Source organism: Carassius auratus, chromosome 29 (assembly GCF_003368295.1).
Source record: "Carassius auratus strain Wakin chromosome 29, ASM336829v1, whole genome shotgun sequence".
Classification (NCBI taxonomy): domain Eukaryota; kingdom Metazoa; phylum Chordata; class Actinopteri; order Cypriniformes; family Cyprinidae; genus Carassius; species Carassius auratus.
In genome coordinates this window covers 11,505,317-11,526,568 of record NC_039271.1, presented here as the reverse complement: position 1 = coordinate 11,526,568, position 21,252 = coordinate 11,505,317, and the positions used below count along the sequence as shown (strand labels likewise).

The following is a 21,252-nucleotide window of genomic DNA, read 5'->3' as shown; positions in this document are numbered from 1 at the left end:
ATGTAAACACAAACACTTATTCCAAAATGTGTCAAAATTGGTGCTGTAAAATGATTAATCGCGATTAATCGCATCCGAAATAAAAGGTTTTTTTTGCATAATATATAAGTGTGTACTGTGTTTATTATGTGTGTATATATATATATATATATATATATATATATAAATACAAACACATGCATGTATATATTATACATAAATATATTTATATATAATGTAAAATATAAATATATAAAATATACATGCATATAGATATACTGTATGTGTGTTTATTTCTATATACATAAATAAACACAGCACACATACATATATTATATAAACAAAAACTTGTATTTTGGATGCGATTAATCGCGATTAATCGTTTGACAGCACTAGTCAAAATGCAACTGGTGATGCAGTGCAAGTGCGAATGCGTTCTCAGCTTTGCCACTAGGGGCTCTATAGGAAAAAACGGGTCTATGGTCCATTCCAAATAATAAAATAACACAAAATAAAATAAAAATGGGATACTGTAATGCACATAACACAGACTGTAGCCTATTAAAAGCACTTCATTGATACCGCAGTAAACACACTGAAGAACGCATCAAGTTCTAAACATTGTGGTCAAACATCTTGAAAAGATCTGATTCACCAAGATTCACAATCATAAATGTGATAAACTGCTGAATGCCAGACAAGAAATGTTTTAGAGACATATGGCATATGAAAACTAATACATAGATGGCTCTGCAGCATTGAGTTTGTGTGCTGTCAGGGTGGCAAAAAATCAGCTGATAATTCAGTAAAAACAAGAGCCTGAGTCAGACTTGATGTTGGCTGAACGTCTGTGTAGAAAGTGACCACGAAACACACTCATGACATGTTCTGCCGCTGCATCAGCGTCAACTCCACTGTCTTTTACAAATGATGAAGTACATGACTGAGTCTTTGTTAATTAAGCCTGTGATCAAGCGCGTAAGTCTATTAGTATGGAGTGTGATGCAGTCAGTAGCACTTGAATAACCGTCTCTAATGTGTCAATGATGTGTTCACTTTGGCCTCTCATCACGTATTATTGCCAGTCCGATGAATGAAGATCCCTGTTTATTACATTTGTTCACATCTGCACTGAGAATGAACACACATCCAAATCGCTTCACCACACATAACATCTGTCGACACGGAGAAAGAAACCTTGAATCAAGAGGAAGAACGAGAGAGCAAAAAGACAGGCTGTGGGAGAAATAGTTGATATAAAGAAAGACAGACAGATATAAAGAGATAGTTTGTTAGATACAGGTGAATTGTTAGACAGGCAGACAGAGAGACAGAGAAATCTAGCCAGATTGTTTGACAGAGACTGTTAAAAGAGATAGATAATATTGTTAGACAGAGGGAAAGAGACAGAGAGAGAGAGAGAGATGCATACAAACAGATGTAAAGAGATATAGTCAGATTGTTAGATAATGGAACAAACATAGACATTATTAAAGATATAGGCAGACAGAATGGAAGAGAGATAGATAATGCTTCGATATAGTTTAACTGGGTTTGTTAGAGATATAGACTGTGTTAGATAAAGATATCAAGCAGAAACGCAAGGAGAGAGATATACAGTGGGTATAGAAAAAGATTCACCCTCTTTAAAATAATCACATTGGTTGATTTGCAGCCTTGCAGAACCTTCTTCCCATTGACATCTTTCTGGCAGAGGAAAGCAGATTTTTCTCAAGAATATGATGGTATTTTGCCCCATCCATTGTTCCTTCTATCCTGACAAGTGCTGCAGTCCCTGCTGCAGAGGAACACTCCCATAACACCTCCATGCTTTACTGGAGGAATAGTGATATTCGGATGGTGAGCGGTGTTGGATTTCCACCAGACATACAGTTTTGTTTGATGAGACCAAATAGTTCAATTTCAGTCTTATCTGAGCATAACACCCTATTGGCCTCAGAATCTTCTAGGTGTGTTTTGGTAAAGCTCAGTATTGACTGCATTTTGCCTTTCTTGATCAGTAGCAATGCTAAAGTTTTTTTGTATACATCTCCTGACGTGTGTCTGTCCAAAAATTTATACCAGAGCTCTTTTGACAGTGCCTTGTCAGATGATTGTTTGCTTCAGTTGCACTACCAAGGACTGAAATGCTCAAGTAAAAGCTCTTTTCATGCTGATCTTAATCAAAATGACCACAGCTGAAACTCAAATGGCATTGTGGGCCGTTGAGAAGGTGATTAGCCACACTTGATTGAGTTTACAGATCATTTTTAGAAGGTGGGGAAAAAGTATTTAGAATACTTTTTCCAATGCGTTGATTGTATTTTTTTGTTTATTACATTTTTTCGGACATGTTGGCATTATATCTTTCAATTGGATGTTACAAGCTGCACTGAGTAAATACAGCTGGATTAAACAAAAACTGTGTCCTTCATTTCCATTGGCAAAGCAAAAAAATGTGATTATTTTCTATATCCACTATAGAGAGACGGTTAGACGGTCCAATAGACAGAAAGGTATAGACTGATAGAAAATATGAAAATATTACTGAAAATATAGAAAGACTGTTAGATATAGACATGAAACCGAATGATTTATAGACAGCTAGAGAGGCAGAGACATACAGATTGTTAGATGGACAGTTTGTTAGAGATATAGACAGATTGTTAAACAAACAGATGTAGAAATCAAGATACTGCTAGATAGACAGCAAAACAGACTGTTAGACAGAGACACAGGCAGAGACAACTAGACAGAATGACATGAGATTGATTGACACAAACAGATCAATATACACTTTCAGAGAGAGATGCAGACATGTTGCTAAATAGACAAACAGAAAAAAACAAGTACTATATAGACAGGCAGACATACAGATGGATGGTTAGAAACAGAGGCAGAGAGAAACAAAAAGACTGACAGACAGGCAAGCGAATAGTTAGAAAGGCGGAAAGATAGACAGATTCAAGGCTTTAATCTGAAGTGCATCAGTGCTGCTGTCCTTCATAGGATCTGCTTTCCTTCTCACAAAAGTTCATCAATGACTTCTAATCAGTTTATTTCTCGGCACCTCTGTCAAACACCACTGATAAACGTCTTATCGGATCCCTGAATGAATGGATGATCACGAGCCGTGTCTCCTAATGACCCTGCAATCTCAGTTTCACTGAACACATCCATAAAGGTGCTGTCACACAGCACTCCTTGATCAGCTTATTTTATTGGTTATTTTATCGGTTCGCTGAACAATGTGCTCGGCTAGCTGTTGTTATCCACTGTCATGTATTTGAGCGCGGCGAAACCATAACGCCGAGACATATTCTGCTGAAACTCCTCCTTCAGCGTCTTCAGACAAGCGCGGTACTGTTTATTCGAGCGAAACTTGGTGATGTCGAAACTGGGCGCGTGGGGCATGTGGATCATGTAGGCGTTGGGCAGAACCACAAACTCGTACTCCTGAAAATACACGAAAAACAACATTTCGCATGCCGACAGATCAGGTCATTTCCAGAAAATAAGACCAGAAACGAAACCAAAAAGGGATTTAGATTGTTAATAACTGTCAAAATGCATCATGGCAATCTGTGAAAAGGTTCATTTAAGGAACAGTTAATGAAAAATTTTTTTAATTTATTTTGTAAATGTGCTTACCCTCAAGCCATCTGAGAAGTAAATGATTTTTGTCTTCATCGGAAGAGATTTGGAAAAATTACCCATTATGTAATGACACTTGGTTACCAATGGATTCGCTGCATGAAATTCCAAATGCTAATAAAAACCTCACAATAATCCTCACGTTTCAAATATTTCAATTAACAGATCTATCATTAACATCTTGTAAAGTGAAAAGCTGTATGTTTGTAAGAAACAAATCCATAAAACACAATCTAAAAAGAACAAATTATCAACGTCAGTCGACATCGGTATTGGACATCAATTTAACACTGACATCAGACGTTGAATTTACATTGAATTTTGGTCACCCGACGTCGCAACCGAAATTTAACCAAATATCAACGTCTAATGACGTTTTGTGCCAAATATTTTAGACTGAGACAATGATTTGAAGTTAAAAATGTCTTGATGGATGTGTTTATTGCAAAAATGCATAAAAGACATCAATTGATGAACTTGGGTCATGTGAATTACTTGCGGAGTGTTGTGATGTTTTTTATCAGCTGTTTGGACTCTCATTCTGATGGCACCCATTTACTGCAGAGGATCGATTGTTGAGCAAGTGATGCAAAAGCTCTTCTACTTTCTTGGATTGCCTGACGGTAAGCAAATTGTCATTTTTGGGTGAATGTAAGTGTTACCTGAGCATCCAGCTCCATGATGTGAGCTACTTTATTCCACCCGAACCCCACAAAGCGCCGGTCATACTCTGGGCTTTCTCGTCTGACCATCACATACGGCTCAAAGTCGGCCTCCCACTGAACTCGGTATGGTGTCGTAGCAGTTCTCCATTTGGCAAAGTCTGTAGGAGCGTGACCCTTTGTCCAAACATGATATCTATGGACAAGCAAATTACTTAACTTTATTAAGTCGATATTGACTTTATTAAGTCATTGTAAAACTGTGAAGAATCCACTAAATAAACTATGAAATATATATATTTAGATAAGTTTGTGATTGGTTGGTACAATTGATATTAACTGATTTAAAAGAATCATGAATGCTTCAGTCACATCTGAGAAAATCTCATCTGCCATTATTTTTCATCAGTCTTTCGTTCTTCTTAGATTAATCACCTGAATGTGAACAGAGTGCCCATGTCGAGTTGTGACAGGAGCTCTGCTTTTGATTTGGGAAAGGACAGCCGATAGCGCAGGGTTTCAAATGCTGGAACCACAAGAGCCTTTTTAGTGTTCCCCATATCCAGCTGAACAACCGATTTCCTGAGACAGAAACAAGACGGATTGTTTGTAGAGTGGACTGTAATGGATCGTACTCTTGTACAAATCACATTCACAACCTAAGAACATTTTGCTGGCAAAAAAAAACAACAACCTCCTTTAATATACAGTATATGGGTTTTCACTTTTGTATTTCTTATGATTTCTGAGCAAAATGAGTTTTGCGATCAGCTTTAATCAGATACAACAGTATTCACTTAGTATCTATCTTCACTTTGTTTGAAGCAAACATGCACTCCAGAGTTTGTTTTCAGACACAGATCTGTGTACGATTGAAGAATTACCCCCCCCCCCCACACATATAATAAACACTTATTATAGTTTTACCCTAGTGGTTCAGGACAAGCTAAAAACACGGTTTGGCAAATGGATTCATGGTGTACTCGCTTATTATATACATTTTTTTATACTTTGAACACAAAAAAAGTTTACGGACCGCAGCTCTGATTGGTTGTTTCTTACCGCTCCCAGTAAGATAAAATTAAAGTAACAAATTTTTGTGTTTCAAAATTTACAAATATATTTATATAATGAGTACACCATGAATCCATTTTCCAAACCGTGTTTTTGGCTTGTCCTGAATCACTAGGGTGCACCTATAATAAGTGTTTATATTCGGACTATTTTAGATTGCTTCGGGGGTACAGCGGCGGAGTAACCCAGTACCTTTGTGATTCTTCATAGACATAAACAGAGAGAAGTAGTTCCGGCTACAATGTTCTTCCGCAAGATGCAAGCAGTTCTGTTTATTAACCGCTAGAGCGTCAAAAGTTACCTACATCAGCTTTAAGTGAAAAAATATGATTTATTGTATGATCGTTTTTAAAAAAGATTTAAAAATAATAAATAAATAATAATTGCATCTGAGAATGCCCCACATCGAGTTGAATACTGAAATTTTATTTGCTTTAATAGAAAATATTTTGAAAACTGTCCCGTTTTGTTGAATTATAATGAGTGATTTGTTGTGCAAAACACCAAAATGGCAGTGACAGTACCAGGATGTACTCAGTTCCTATGAAAATGATAATATATGAATTTAAAACGTGAGATTAATCTAAAATTGCCCCGACATAATTTTACACTTCTAAATGTAGGTTTCGTCTCACCTGAGGTACTCATAGAGTCCATACATGGGCAAAAAGTCAATATCCGACAGAAACATGTAGGGTGTGTTGACCTGCCCCATAGCAACATTACGCAGCAGGTTAACAGGGTAGAACTGGCCTTCTTTATAGACTATATGGTATCCCACGTTGCTCCTGCTCATCAGGACCTCAGAGCCCTGAGAGTATCGCAGGAACTGCTGGGCTTCAGCGTCTGAGAGGTAGAGAGCCAGACTGATGGGCCCTTCCCAGTGTTTACAGATGGCCTCAAGCATCTGAAGTCTGGAACAAAGAAACAGCCCAGTAACTCACCAAAAACATGTAACATACAATTTTATGCAATAGGTCGACACACATCTTTCTGCTTTCACAAAATACGCTGATGTAAAAAAAATCGAATTATTACAAAATGTTTAAAGGTACAGGTTGTTGGACCTGCCACTAGAGGGTGCACTACCAAAACAATAAGAATCGGGTGGTTTGATGACGCTAAGAAGAAGCGTGGCATGATGGGATGTGTTGTCTTCTACCCAACCGCTGACGGCCATAAATCAGACGGAAAGATAAATCATGGATTTAGCACGAGTTCAACGATTTGCGCGAGTAGATTACATACAAAGTCAATGCAAAGACGCGATCAGACGATGAACATTATGCTGCAAATGCTGTCAATTAAGCTTAACTTCTATAAATGAACCCAGCTATTACTTTGAAAGCTCTTAAATGACATTATCCTCCAGAAAGTTTGGATCAACTTGATTTAACGTGCCTTATAAAAGTCTCTTTTTTAGCACAGTGTATTAAATATCTGTTGGTGAGGTGATTTGTGCGCTGTTGGTGTCTTTAAGTCAATGTTAATGTAAGTGTTTTTTTACCTGTCCATAGACAGCTGGGCCACGAGTGTCACGTCAGTGTTATCTAAGGCTGGTTCGTACTCATAGTGCAGGAAATAGACATGTGTGCGGTGGACTGTGAAGCGCTCCCGACGAAACTCATAACATGGGTCATCCTCATCCAGCTCAGACAGGGTCTTCTGGAGCTGCAGGGATATTAAGAAAACAAAAATGATTCCATCATGCTGCCTGAGCAAAAAAAAAAACATAAAAATACAGACCTCTGACACAATAAAAGCAGCAGTTACCAACATGAAGCACAGTGAGGTGAAACTCACATTCTCTGAGTTGTGGTCCGTTTCGCTAGGACAGCCGAAGAGCTCTCGCCTCAGCAGATTCCCGTCATATTCCAGGAACGTCAGATAGAGATTCCTGAAGAACTCCACGTGTTTGTTCTTCACACGCAGTTTCTTCGGAGAGTTCCAGTGAATCACCTGCACAATCAGATGCAGAAGTTCAGAAAGTGTGGACCCTGCTTGACCTCTGTCTCAAACTGAACTGCTTGTGTTTTAAGTAACAATTCCATATAAAGCACACATATGCATATACACGGGGCAGCTACAGAAGAAATTGTTGTTTGTCGTCTAGTATAAGTGTGAGCTCCCTTTTGTGTCTCCACTGTGATGTCACCTTGAGGTCGGACACATCTTTGTAGCACTTTTCGGAGCGGGTGTGATCCGACAGTTGAACATTCCAAAAGCAGGGCAGCTGGTGCACCAGGAATGGGTTTTGCTTGATCACAGCATTGAAGATGTCCTGCAGGCAAAATATTGTCAGCTGGCATTTTGATATGAAGTTCCTTTAATGTTTGTGTTCCATATTTTTCGTAGGTATCTCAGGTTTAGCTTACCAACCAAATAACATCAAATTTTAGAGTCTCCCATTGGCCTGTGCAAAATTTCGAATGCGATTTCATGCGCATCTCATCAGTAAAGACGCTCCTGGAATTAGAAGTATATCTCCAACACGTGTGTTCAGATCAGGGTTGCCAGATTTTCACAACAAAGCCTGTCCAGTTGCTTCTCAAAACTAGTCCAAATCTATCCCAATCGCGTTTCCAGGGGGTTCCCTGATACAAATTGCGGCCTGGGGATAAAATACACGTTTTTTTTGGCAGGGTTGCCTTGGTAAAATGAGCATTTTAGGGGCTAAATATCACACTATTGGTATTGTGTGCCGCGCACATGAAAAACAACCACAACACTGGTTCAGGTGGAGCGGCAGTTACCACACAGAGCCGTAGTTTACCGACAAGCTACATAAAATCGCTTTCAAAATCGACAAAGAATCGCCTGCGATTTTGAAATCGATTTCGTGTAGATTGTCGGTAAACTACGGCTCTGTGTAGTAAATGGCAACCAGTGTTGCCAAGTCTGCGATTGTTTTTCACATCCGTGAGTCGAAGCGACCCCAATCACAATAGCATGATATTTAGTCCCTAAAATGCTAATTTTACCAAGGGAACCCCGCCAAAAAAACGTGTATTTTATCGCCTGCAAAGAAATGTAATTGGGCTAGTTTTGAGAAGCAATTGTGCAGGTTTTGTTTTGAAAACCTGGCAACCCTGATCTGAACGCACGTGCTGGAGTTATACTTCTAATTACAGGAGCACCTTTACTGTCGAGATGCACATGAAAATCGCATTAGATTTTTTTTCGCAGCCCTAGTTTCCCATGTGCTTCTCATGACAGACAATGTCCCTAGCACAATACATTATGCTCTCCTGTCTAAGTAGACAGCAGGTCAGATTAAAACCGAGCTCACGTGTTTACCTGATCAGCGAGGGATGTAGACAGCATGCTCATGAGCTCTCTCTCTGCCGTCAGCCGCCACATCTGCTCCCACTTTAGCTTCCTCAATCGATCCAACAACAGTAGAATCACCCCTTCAACACAAACATCTTTTGTTGGCCATTACACTAATTAACACTTTTACAATAATGTCATTGTCCTGTTCAAAATCACAAAAACATGATTTGATTCATCAGGAACTTGAGTATTTCTTTTAAAACTGGTCTTCCCCTTCAGATAAGCCGGATAATCAGAATCATGGCTGGCGTACCGGTGTTAAAGCCTCTGCCCAGCGCTGGCCACGGCCGATGGTTCTTCCACAGGTTCCCGAGGTACCAATCACTCTGATTCTCCACCAGACCAAGAACCTGCTGACCTGAAACGCACAAACACCCCCACAGCGACATCAATGCGTCTGTACCGACTGATCGGAAGCTTTAGTGAACTGTGGACAAAAATCTGTGCAGTTCATTTAAAGCTTTTAAAGGTGTTTAAAAAAAAAAAAAAAAAAGTAGCACACCACACGACATGAAGATCCGAACAAATGGTTAATAAGACGAGCACATCTCTAGCTTTCCTAGCATCCGTCCTTCAAAACAGTAATCAAATCTATTCAACAACAGTGTGTCGTTGTTTCTAAGCAACAGGATTTCACGTCAAAGGCCGGTTGAGTTGGCCAACACCTGCATTCGGCTGGTGATACGGGCCATTGCTCTGTTGATAAAGCTTCAGGCATGAGAGCTTCAGGCTGTTCATTACTGAAATCATTGATCACTGTGGTTGCTGCGGTCAGTGTCTGGTGGAATAATCTGTGACATTATTGATCTGAGCTGCAAACACGTGCCTCATTGAACGTTAATTAACTGACAAAAGGTTGTCTTGTTATGGCAAGTATTTCTATGGGATGCACACGGTTTACATTGCATTATTCAATTCAAATGACAAATAAACAGAATATTCAAAAGTACCTTTGAACTTGTGGAAAACGACCCACAGCTCAGCGATGTCTGTGGCAAAGGTGATGTCAGTGTCCAGGACGATGACCTTCTGCAGGTCAGAGGGCAGGGTCTTGGTCAGCACCAGCTTCATCAGGCCGTAGATGCCGGAATAATGCTTGTTAGGGATCCAAGAGACCTCAGACTGATAAACACGCAAAGAGCAAATACGACAATTGCAAATGATCAAAAACTGCAACAAAGAAAAAAAAAAAAATGATTTTCTGATTGTTGATGTATAAATATGCACATTACAGAGCACCAGCAAAGCGTAAGAAGATTACTGTTAGAAAAAGCAAATATTTACACTGGTCTGACGCATTGTTTAATTATTTGCCTTCATGACAGAGCCTATTACTCCCTTGTACGACTGGCAATGGTTGGTTTAGTAAAGGAATTGGAATCTTAAAAAAACAAACAAACCAAAAAAACCTACGTAGAAAATGCATAGAGAAACATACTTCATCGTCAATTCTGCTGAAATACTGAGCATCACTGTGGAGGTCTACTGAGCGAACCACAAACCTTCAGCTCATCAGCGTCATAAAAGTTGACATGAACGGCTGGCACCATCCAGGTGTGGAAGAGATCAGCCAGGATCTTCCGAGCGATGGAGTCCGTGATGAAATGGAAGTGGAGAGGATTCCGTCTTGACACATAAAGAGAACAAACCTTTTCTGGCATTTAATATTGAACTAGTTCACCCAAAAATGAAAACTCTCATATCATGCATTCACTTTTCATTTGTTATTTTTTATTACATACAAAAAGCCAGGATATTCAGAAATTCACGTTCTGTGCAAAAAAAGGTCATTAGTTTTAAATATCATTAGGTATAAAAAATAAAATTGTCAATGCTGACTGAACTCTTGCTTTTATCCTTACCAACTAAGATGAGTGTAATACTGGTAGCAGCCATAACAGCACAGTAAAGCAATTTGACTGCATGTGATAAAACAGTGAAAAGTAATTTCATACACTGCATTACTGGAGGGTGTATAAGCAGAGAGCAGCATATCAGTAAAGCTGATGATGAAACTTAATTCTGACATTACTACTTGTTACACTGCATTGTAGGGGTGTAAAGGTACGTGTATTCGTACCGGACCGTTTCGGTACAGGGCTTTCGGTACGGTGCACGTGTGTACCGAATGACCGAATGCAATATTTTTTGTGCAGAACATAGGTACATTTTCGTGTTTCCAAACGAACATGTTAAGTAGCGGAAGTCTCCGCGTTCAGCGCAAATCCCGCAGCTGATTCTAAGGTCGGTGACACACTGGCTGCGTGGCGTGAGCCTGTGTTTCTGCTGTGTATCAGTTGCGTGACGGCTGCTTCGCGTTTTCTGTGTCTTTACACACCAGAATCGTGTCTGACTTGCTGCTACTGTAGGTGACATAGAGGGAGGCCGCCGACAGACCAGGATCTTGTCTTCACGACAACAACATCTACTTCATGTTGAGCATAAATATAAAGCCTACTGATAAAGGACACCATCAACAGTATTGACGGCAAAATAGACTATGTTCGACAGGTGCAATATGCCAGTGTGTCACCGGCCTAAGGTTTTCAAAAGGCATCACGCGAGTGTGAACATCACTACAACTAGGAAAAAAACGATTGTAATTCAAACGCAGCTCCCGTCGGCATTTAAACAGACCTTTGCTCTTAATTCTGATTGGGCCAACGCAATAACGAAATATGAGCAGGTCTAAAAACTGAAACTGTTGATGCTGCACTTTACACTTTGGAAAAAAGTATTTTTTTAAATATAAGCAGGCCTACAAGCTGGGATTGGTAATGCTGCACTGTAACCATAGTTATTTATTTGAATTTTCCATTATATTTTATTATATGATATTGGTTTGAGAGAGTATTTTATTTCTTATTCTTTTTTTATTTTATATATATTTTATTAAAAAGTATTTTAAAAAAGTGTAAACAAATTGTTAAAAAAAGTTTATTGTAATAAACAACCTGCAGTTTACGGTTTGCATTTCTTTCGCTTACTGTACCGAAAATGAACCGAACCGTGACTTTAAAAATGAGGTACGTACCGAACCGTGATTTTTGCGTACCGTTACACCCCTACTTGCATTGAAGAATAAAATAAATTTCAGTCTAATTAATAACAATTACAAAGCATGTGGACACTCGAGCTATGTTCAAAATCTGTGCTCACTCACTGTAGGGACCAGTGAATATCCTGTGAATGTGGACAGACACAGACTTTAATTTACCTGTGAAACAGAACTGACTTGACCAAAGTGACAACATCTCTGCTCGCATTGTACCCCGCACACACAATGGCGATATGAATTGTCTGTGATGAGAAAGACAAATAGCAATTACAACAGTTTGAAGCAGCATTGATGCATTCAGTGTCGGCCGCTTCGGTCCCTGTGCCTCCGTCACCTTTCCGATTGCTACTGAGGGGTGATAGCATTTATTATATTTTCATAATAAATGAAAAACTAAAACTAAACTAGCAACAGTTATTGAAAAACTAACTGAAATAAAATAATAATTATCAAAAATAAGTATTTGTTTTCGTAATCAATAAGCTCTCATCCCGTGGCGGAAAATCTGACGTGGTTTAGTTTAAAACCAAATAGGCTTTATAATAAATTTACCTGTAGATAGCGCTTTATGCAAGTGACAGCAACATCCATTAACTGATAAATACGACAGACAAGAATGATGGCGGGGGTAGGAAACGAATTTAATTCCGAAACAGGAAAAAGCAAATGCATTGTCACGCTGGATACCGTATTTTTCGGACTATAAGTCGCATCAGTCCAAAAATACGTCATGACGAAGAAAAAAAACACAAGTAGCACTGGACTATAAGACGCATTTATTTAGAACCAAGCACCAAGAGAAAACATTACCGTCTACAGCCGTGAGAGGGCGCTCTGTGTCTTCAGTGTAGACTACAGGAGAACTGAGCAGCATAGAGCGCCCTCTAGCGGCCTCTAGATGGTAATGTTTTCTCTTGGTTAATTTCTCTTGGTTTGTGTCAAATTAATTTTGATAAATAAGTCGCACCTGACTGACTATAAGTCGCAGGACCAGCCAAACTATGAAAAAAAGTGCGACTTATAGTCCGGAAAATATGGTAATACACTTTGTGGTGTTGAAATTAAGGGGAAAAATTCCACAAAAAAGGTGCATTTGTTTGGTTCTTTTTTGCATCTCAAACCCTTGTTATTTTTATCAAGAGTTAACTGTAAACTGTGCAAAAATTACATTTTGCTGAAAATAAATGTATTAGTTTGGTCTACACTGGAAGTGTTCTGTTAGCTGCTAAACTACAATTACTAAAACTATAACTGAAACTAAATAAAAGAAAAACTAAAAAAATGTGTTGGCAAAATATAACCTAAATTAAAACTAACAAAACCATTCATGAAACTAACTAAAACTAAACTTAAATTTAAAGCAAAATTGAAAACGGTATTAAAATAAAAACTAATTTAAAAAAGCAAATCTACAATAGCCTTGCTGATCACTAAGTTAAGTAACAGCACATCTCTCCTCAAGAAATCATCTGATCTGAGGAATCGAAGGATGTCAGGGTTTTCCTAATGAATGTTGTTCAGTTGCTTTGACGCAATGTATTTTGTTTAAAGCGCTATATAAATAAAGGTGACTTGACTTGACTAGAGTCTTGATCATGAGTGAATCTGTTCAGTGGAAGGTCCTGATTCAGGATACTAACCTCACATTTGTTCACCACCGGCTGAGGCACACAGTCCGAGCTGTTGCCTGAGGCTGCTCCTTTTTTAGCCTCACTATCACCTGTACCCTCTTCTGTGGAATGGGTGTGTAACTGTTTCCCTTGGCGACTGTTGCTATGTGTTGGAACCCTGGGTGCTAGGCTAATCTCTCTCCGCAGTGCAAGGTTACGTTCTTCCACATCTCGTAGCTGCAGATCCACATCCTGATGCTCAGCAGCTGCTCTGATCAGCAGGGATGACTGAGGATCCAGCGGCGACAGAGGCAACAGTTTGACTGAGGGGAAAACACACAGACAGTCGAGGATCACTAAACATCTGTCCAGCAAATCACAGCCACAGCACTAAATCTGTCAATTGTACATCTTATGTTTGCACTTCAAGAGGTCTGTCTTCAAAAAAAAAAAAACATACAGCATCTGTAGATCTGAACAAGTAGAATAGTAAAAAAATAATAATTGAGTACACCGCAAATCCCATTAAAGCTGCAGTAGGTAACTTTTGTGAAAAATATATTTTTTACATATTTGTTAAACCTGTCATTATGTCCTGACAGTAGAATATGAGACAGATAATCTGTGAAAAAATCAAGCTCCTCTGGCTCCTCCCAGTGGTCCTATTGCCATTTGCAGGAATATCATCGCTCCCGGTAAGAAACAACCAATCAGAGCTGCGGTCCGTAACTTTGTTTGTGTTCAAAATGTAGAAAAATGTATATAATAAGCGAGTACACCATGAATCCATTTTCCAAACCGTGTTTTTAGCTTGTCCTGAATCACTAGGGTGCACCTATAATAAGTGTTTATATTCAGACTATTTTAGATTGCTTCGGGGGTACCGCGGCGGAGTAACCCAGTACCTTTGTGATTCTTCATAGACATAAACAGAGAGAAGTAGTTCCGGCTACGGTGTTCTTTAATTCAAAAATGCTAAATAACAGAATCCCCAATACACAAATATTTAACACTAAGAAATCTCCCAATATATCAATCTTGTGTGATAATACACAAACACTTTACTTCAAAATGTATACACCTAAGTCAAAAGCAATGCATGATGGAGAAATACAGTTAATTGTTCCAGGTCATGAGGTTTATCCATGCAACTCACTCAAATTTTTGAGTTGTTCAAGTTACAATTGAAGAATACTGTTTTCAAAGAGAATGAGCTATAATTCTTGAAACAGATTAGTGTAACCTTTCCATTTTCACATATTTTGATTAAAATGTACCAAAAATATTATTTGTTAATTAAATGCTAATCTCTTTTGTTGCATTTATTTCAGTAAATGATCAACTACAACAACCACTTAAATTATACTGAGAGATTTAATTAAAGTTATACAGGTTTAAGTTTTGTGGTATGTACAATCGCACCGAATGATTTTTTAGAGTGTATTTGATATTATTGACATTATAGAGGGTTGACAGGTAAGAATGTACTGCAAGAACACTTCAGAAAGACCCTAGAGAAAGAAACTTTAAGACATTATTTGAGCTGTTCAACATCAATGAGCATTAATGAGGGGATTACAGATTAATTCAGTTAATAAAGTGACAGCAAAGACATTTAACTGTCTGCCAAAAGTCATTAAAAGCCACTGGAGTAAATCATAAATTTTAGACATAAATTTTTCAGTGGACCTATAGTACTTTACTAACTAGAAAAGTACAAGGACTGGCGGAATGAACTCGAACATGTTTATATTGATATATTTTACAGCACAAAACAAAAAAAATTTTGAAAACAAAAATCATCATTCACATTCTTTTACAAAATTAAACAAACAAACAACTTTAGAGTTTGTTTTTGCATGTTTTTCAAATGGATTCAAACATCGGTTGGTACAAGGATAACACATTTGCACTGTATACATGCACATTCTCCAACCAATTATGCTTAAGCTAGAAGTGCATGTGCTCATTTAAATGCATTACACTTTTATCGAGTTAGGTCAAAAATGGTTAAAGCATAATCTGATTGACACAGCTAGATTTATGCCCATTATCCCAATTTTGTAATGGCATGAAAACACCTGTGTTTGAAGGTACAGTGATATAAACTACAGACATGAGGGGAGAATGTATTTGCAAGTAAGTCAGTTTCCTGCGGACATTTTGAAATACTCTGGGGTTTTAATGCTTTAATATGACAATTCACACAATGAATGGAAAATGCAGGTACACGGAGGATGATGTTGTGGTGTAACTATGTAATGTAAACCAGTACAATTTGTTATTTTGATAAGCTGATTGATGGTAGATAGCAACATATCGGTGTGCTTATTAATCTGCATAGTAGGGCTGCACGATGTGTTGTTTAAGCATCGATATCGCGATGTACAAATCCACGATAGTCACATCGCAGGATGTGCGATGTAGGCTGTCGTAGTTGATCCGTTATTCATTAACTGTATGGGCCAAAGAGCGCGGGCGCGAGAGAGAGAGAGAGAGAGAGAGAGCGCGAGCGCGCGGCCGGCGACACACTAGATGCGTGGCGCAAGCGTCTCAGCTGCGTGGCGTGTCCGTTTTTAATTCGGCTCCCATGTTAACAGGTTAGAGCTTGCAGACTGCCTGCATGAGACGCGCGTCTCAGGCGCGACTCAAGCCCCGCGGAAAACACGTGCATGCTAGAAATAGAGCCGACGCCGTCTTGCTCTCTCTCCCTCGTGCATATTAATCAATTGACACGATGGTGTCGATGTTTAAATAATTTAAAATGAGAATGTAAGTTTGCTCACCCCATGTTTGTTTGTAAGAATATTTTTTTTATTTCATATCGCAATATATATCGCAGAAAAATAAAATATCGCAATGTAATTTTTTCCCAATATCGTGCAGCCCTACTGCATAGTGTATAAAAAAATGCTGTCTATCAAGTCTACCAGAATATCATGTTGCAACAACGTAGATTACTTGGATAGCCATCAAAATTTTGATACGCACTGAAGTATTTAAAAACAAACTTCGTTGTCAAAATTGATCATTAAATTCACTGTCTTAGCTTTCAAAATTAGCACCAGTTGTGGTGATAAGAATGCATTTGATCAAAAACGGACCATAGACCATATGGCAGAGACACATCAGTGAAGAAAATGACTGAAAAAATGGTCTAGCATTTTATCTGGGTGTGGTAAATAAATATATAATATAAGCAGGGCCAAGTTCACACAATATTAAGATTGATGCTACCACACTCCATTAAGACTTTATAGAATTTAACTGATGAATGATGATATAAGTTGGAAATGCCAGCTGGAAATAGGTGCCCTTTTACACAGTATATGGGAATGCAGTTGTGCCAAACTATTCTGACTACAGGTTATAGACATTGTAATTTGGTGGTTTAGTAAAAAAAAAAAATGTAACTCTTAAACTATGCCTATTAGGTGACAGGTTCCAAATACCAAATGTATCAAAATGTGTACATTCTGTTATTATGGCAGGTTTTACAACAGTCAGTAGTTTTATTCTAAGACATTGAATGGGCCAGTGAAGTGGTGGAAAAGGTATCATATAAATCACGCTCAGCAGAGTACATGGTGTCTACTCACATAGTAAGATCTGACCTTGGTTTTAACTAAGTCAACATCAGTTACAACATAGAACTTCTTATTATGTTTATATAGAATTCCTCCCACCCCCATCTGAATCAGATTTGAGTTTGAGACCTCAGTGACAGAAAATACGTCTGTGATGTGTAGTCATATACCCGTGAAATTTGCTGATGACAGATAGAGCCAGGTAAGGGCTGGGATAAAGATCAGGGCGAGGGAGGCAGCCACAAACTTCCTGCGCCCACGACACATTCCCAGCATCCTCTGCAGCCAGAGGGTGTCTACTCAGACACCTCTATGTGGGCATCAGCTGTTTGGACAGGGGTTGCATGGCACTGCTCTGAAAAAATACAACAATTAGTGTTAGCGATAGCATAAGTATAATGATAACAAGTGATGGGCAGTATTACAGATACAGTATTTGGAATACAAAATAAAATAAATAAATAAATGATAATAATAATAAAAAAGACTAATAATTGCATTTTAAAGACTTTGAAAAACATTTTTTTATACATTTACCCCACAGTATTTTGCATTTGTATTTAAATACTTTTTCCACACAGTATTTTGTATTTTAAATAAATTGTCATGTATTTATGCCCATCTCTCATCAACAAAATCACAACAAAATACTCAACTGCCAGAATATGCTGTGCAAACATCAACGAAATGAATTCAAGCACTGCCAGTCCAAACAGATCCAAACTAGGGCTGCACAATTAATCGAGTTTCTAATCGCGATTACAATTATTGATGCCAAAATTACATAATCGTTGAAAGCGGCAATTAATCGTTCAAAGTCCACTTATGTTATTCTAAATTGCTTAAGATGCGTTTTTTTCTTTATACTTGTTATCTTAACGTTTTTTCCCGTTACTTCAATGTTAGTTGTAGTATAACATTATATTACCATTCATATTTTTAACATATTTATGAATATTAATAAAAATACAGAATGCAGTTGCATCAAACAATGGTACGAACATCATTCAGTGTAAATTGTGATAAATAATCATTTATAATTATTAATAATCGCAATTACAATTTCAAGGGAATAATTGACATTTATGATTTTTCTCATAATCGTGCAGCCCTAATCCAAACCATCTTTTGCTTTGAATAAGGACTGAAATGATTAGTCAATATTATCGACATCATCGACAATAAAAAAATGGTTGACAAATCTTTTTGTTTAGTAGTGTTTGATCGTATATGACCTATAATGTAAAAATCAGCAGTTATGTGGTTTGACCAGTTTGCACTGTAACGCAAGAGTGTAATTCAGCTCTCCTCAAATTAATTTAATACTAAATCAGTAAAACATTCATAAAATTTTTTTTTTTTAAATAAATAAATAAAAAACAAAGCCCCCTCCGAGTTGACAGTTTGAAGAGCCCCTGACTCCAAATAAAACGTTATAGTGACAACATCAGACTGTGGATAGTTAAACTATGATAAATCAATGTAAATATTATTATATGACTAGCTTAAGGAAATAATGGGCCTATTTCAGGTGACTGGTTTACCATTTAAAGAACTAGGATACCAACAAAGTCTGAAACTAAGTTAATCACAATTACTCAAAATGCCACGAATTAATGCAATAAAACTAGTAGCAATGGCTTAAAAAATAAATGGAAGAAATATGTTAAGGGTTGAACTTTGTCTTTATGAATATACAAACTTTATCATTTTGATTTGTTTTGTTGTTTTTGTGTTTCTCGTTTGACTTTTAGCCTATGTATTTAATAAGATCGACTAATATTTTTTATAAGCGATTTTCACACAATCATCCTTTCCTGTTGACGTCACAGTGTTTATAAACTATTTCAATATTTCTTGCATGAAAACAATACACACATTCAAATGTCGCAGGTATGACTGTGGACTTAGCTGTAGCAAGATAAAAGAGTCGGCCATTTTATTACCAAAATAAATAAATAAAAAATGTTTAAAATGTATTTCCCCTCACATAATGATTGGTGAATTGACATGTAAAAAGATATTTACCCATAACGGTACAGTGGAAATTACGCAAGTATGACTTTTGAGCGAATTAAATAACCAAATGAGAGTGTGAGAAGTGTTTTAAGAGTTTAAGAATGAGTCCATAAGGGCCATAGTGGCAAGAAGAAACAACCATTCATGTGATTTAAAGGTGTTTTTGGTAACAAATTGTAGGACTGTTATATCAACGCATGCCGTCTCACCTGTGACGTTGAATCACTTGTGATTGAATGAGTCCTTTATCGTCACTAAAATCAATCCAAAATGACCGACAGACAGATTCTCTTGAGTATCCGTGCGATAGGCTCGGTGCATGAATGAAGAACTAAGTTAACGCCTTAATGTCATTCGTCTTCACAAATCCAGTCAGAATCACCGAGAGGAGATGCCACAGATATTTCAGTCTCAGGACACGTTTGTGTTCAATTCATATGCAAGATCAGCGCGTAAGAATGCCGCATGCTGGACTTGATTGACGCGGTTTGTCTTTAGTAAAGATCAGCGGTAAATATCGTATTCCGTTTCCCTGCACACTGAGTGTGCGTTACAATCCGCCAAACGCGCCGTTTATTCGATCATTTTGTGATATCGATGCGGCCTCTAGTCCACACAACACTCCCTGTTTGTTTCCCAGCCTCCTCCAGTTCTGATTCCCAACATATCCTCCAATCACTGCTCCAATCCACAATCCACAATCCAGTCCAGGCGAATGTGTTTGCACTACGACCTGGAAACAATGGATAGGATTCAGTACAGCCAGCTAGCGCACAGTTGCTTTGCTTTCCATCGTGCTACAAAGTAGCCTATACTGGACGAGCAACGCCAATATATATATATATATATATATATATATATATATATATATATATATATATATATATATATATAAAACCTTATTTTTTTATTATTTTTTTTACACTTTGTAGTTTTGTCTTTTAGCCACCATTTGCCATATGAATACAGATTATTTTAGACCTGGGTGTTCTTTTCTATAATATAAAAACATTTCAAAAGTTCTAAAGTAAATTTCATGTACTGCTATTTTACAAAAATAAATAAATTAATTAAATAATGCAAACCGACCCAGGGATTGCATGTCATAACCTCAGTTTTTAGGAGTAAGTTGTGTTATATGAGTGGAAAATGAGTTTATTGTTTTGATTTTCATGTATATAAATGCAATATGTAAATAACATTTCAGAGACACTATATATATATATATATATATATATATATATATATATATATATATATATATATATATGTGTGTGTGTGTGTGTGTGTGTGTGTGTGTGTGTGTGTGTGTGTGTGCGTGCGTGTGTGTGTGTGTGTGTGTGTGTGTGTGCGTGCTCTTGTTTTTGTGACATATCAGGACACAACTCTGTATAATGACATGGGTATGACACAGGTATTACAAGGAGAGGGTGACTTATGAGGACATAACCCAATGTCCCCATTTTTCAAAACACTTATAAATCATACAGAATCCGTTTTTTTTTTTTTTTGAGAAAGTAAAAATGCACAAAGTTTCCTGTGAGTGTTAGGGTTAGGTGTAGGGTTGGTGTAGGGCCATAGAATATACAGTTTCTACAGTATAAAAACCATTACACCTATGGGATGAACCCACTTTTCACAAAAACAAACCTGTGTGTGTGTGTGTGTGTTTGTGGGCAAAGTAGCAATCAAGCATAGACATTTAAAAAAATAATAATAATAATTTATTAAGACATGATTTCATGAGACTTGCAATTATCCAGTTATTCAGTGGTCCAACAATTATACAATAACATTTTTAAGTTGATGCTCCTTGTAAAAGCATGTTAACGAAAGCACTTAAAACAGAGGAAAGTTTCAGTTTTATGCCCTTAAACAAATGGATGGTTTTCATCCGTGCGTAAGTAGTCGGGTTGTTATAGACATAGCTGGTCTTAGATTGTCCATGTAAATCCATCAAGGCAAATTATGTCCAGAAATCACTGCAATGCAACAATATAAGCAGTAAATAATGGAAACTAAATGTTTGTTTAATGCATGCAAGTAAATGACTTATGTTCAAATAATTTCTTTGAATACAATTTCTAGAAGAAAGACACTTATCTTCTTTTCTTCACTAGTAGGAAGTGTCATATTTCTTTTTATTGTAAATGAGATTGTTCACACAAAACTAGACTGACTGCATGGGCCTCTGTTCCCACTGTTCAGACATGACTTGTCTCTATTTTTCCAGAGATTTGTTCTCTATAAGAATTTCAAAATTACAACACGAAACT

At 37.5% G+C, this 21,252-nt stretch overlaps 1 protein-coding gene across 2 annotated transcripts; it reads right to left on the bottom strand.

Moving 5' to 3' along the window:
• Positions 1 to 826: 826 nt before the first annotated feature.
• Positions 827 to 19,698, bottom strand: LOC113048073 (LARGE xylosyl- and glucuronyltransferase 1-like). Of its 2 annotated transcripts, none has more exons than XM_026209576.1 (15): positions 19,186 to 19,698; positions 17,128 to 17,307; positions 13,401 to 13,693; positions 11,920 to 12,002; positions 10,205 to 10,328; positions 9,653 to 9,824; positions 8,956 to 9,060; positions 8,667 to 8,779; positions 7,525 to 7,650; positions 7,173 to 7,328; positions 6,877 to 7,040; positions 6,005 to 6,283; positions 4,731 to 4,877; positions 4,296 to 4,491; positions 827 to 3,435 (listed from the first exon to the last, which is right to left on the bottom strand). In XM_026209576.1, the coding sequence occupies exons 2-15, from the start codon at positions 17,231 to 17,233 to the stop codon at positions 3,238 to 3,240; spliced, it is 2,262 nt and encodes a 753-aa protein (XP_026065361.1). In that variant the 5' UTR covers positions 17,234 to 17,307; positions 19,186 to 19,698; the 3' UTR covers positions 827 to 3,237. The 2 variants fall into 2 exon arrangements, with proteins under 2 accessions (XP_026065361.1, XP_026065360.1); XM_026209575.1 differs by having other exon boundaries at positions 17,128 to 17,312; positions 19,186 to 19,697.
• Positions 19,699 to 21,252: the final 1,554 nt, after the last annotated feature.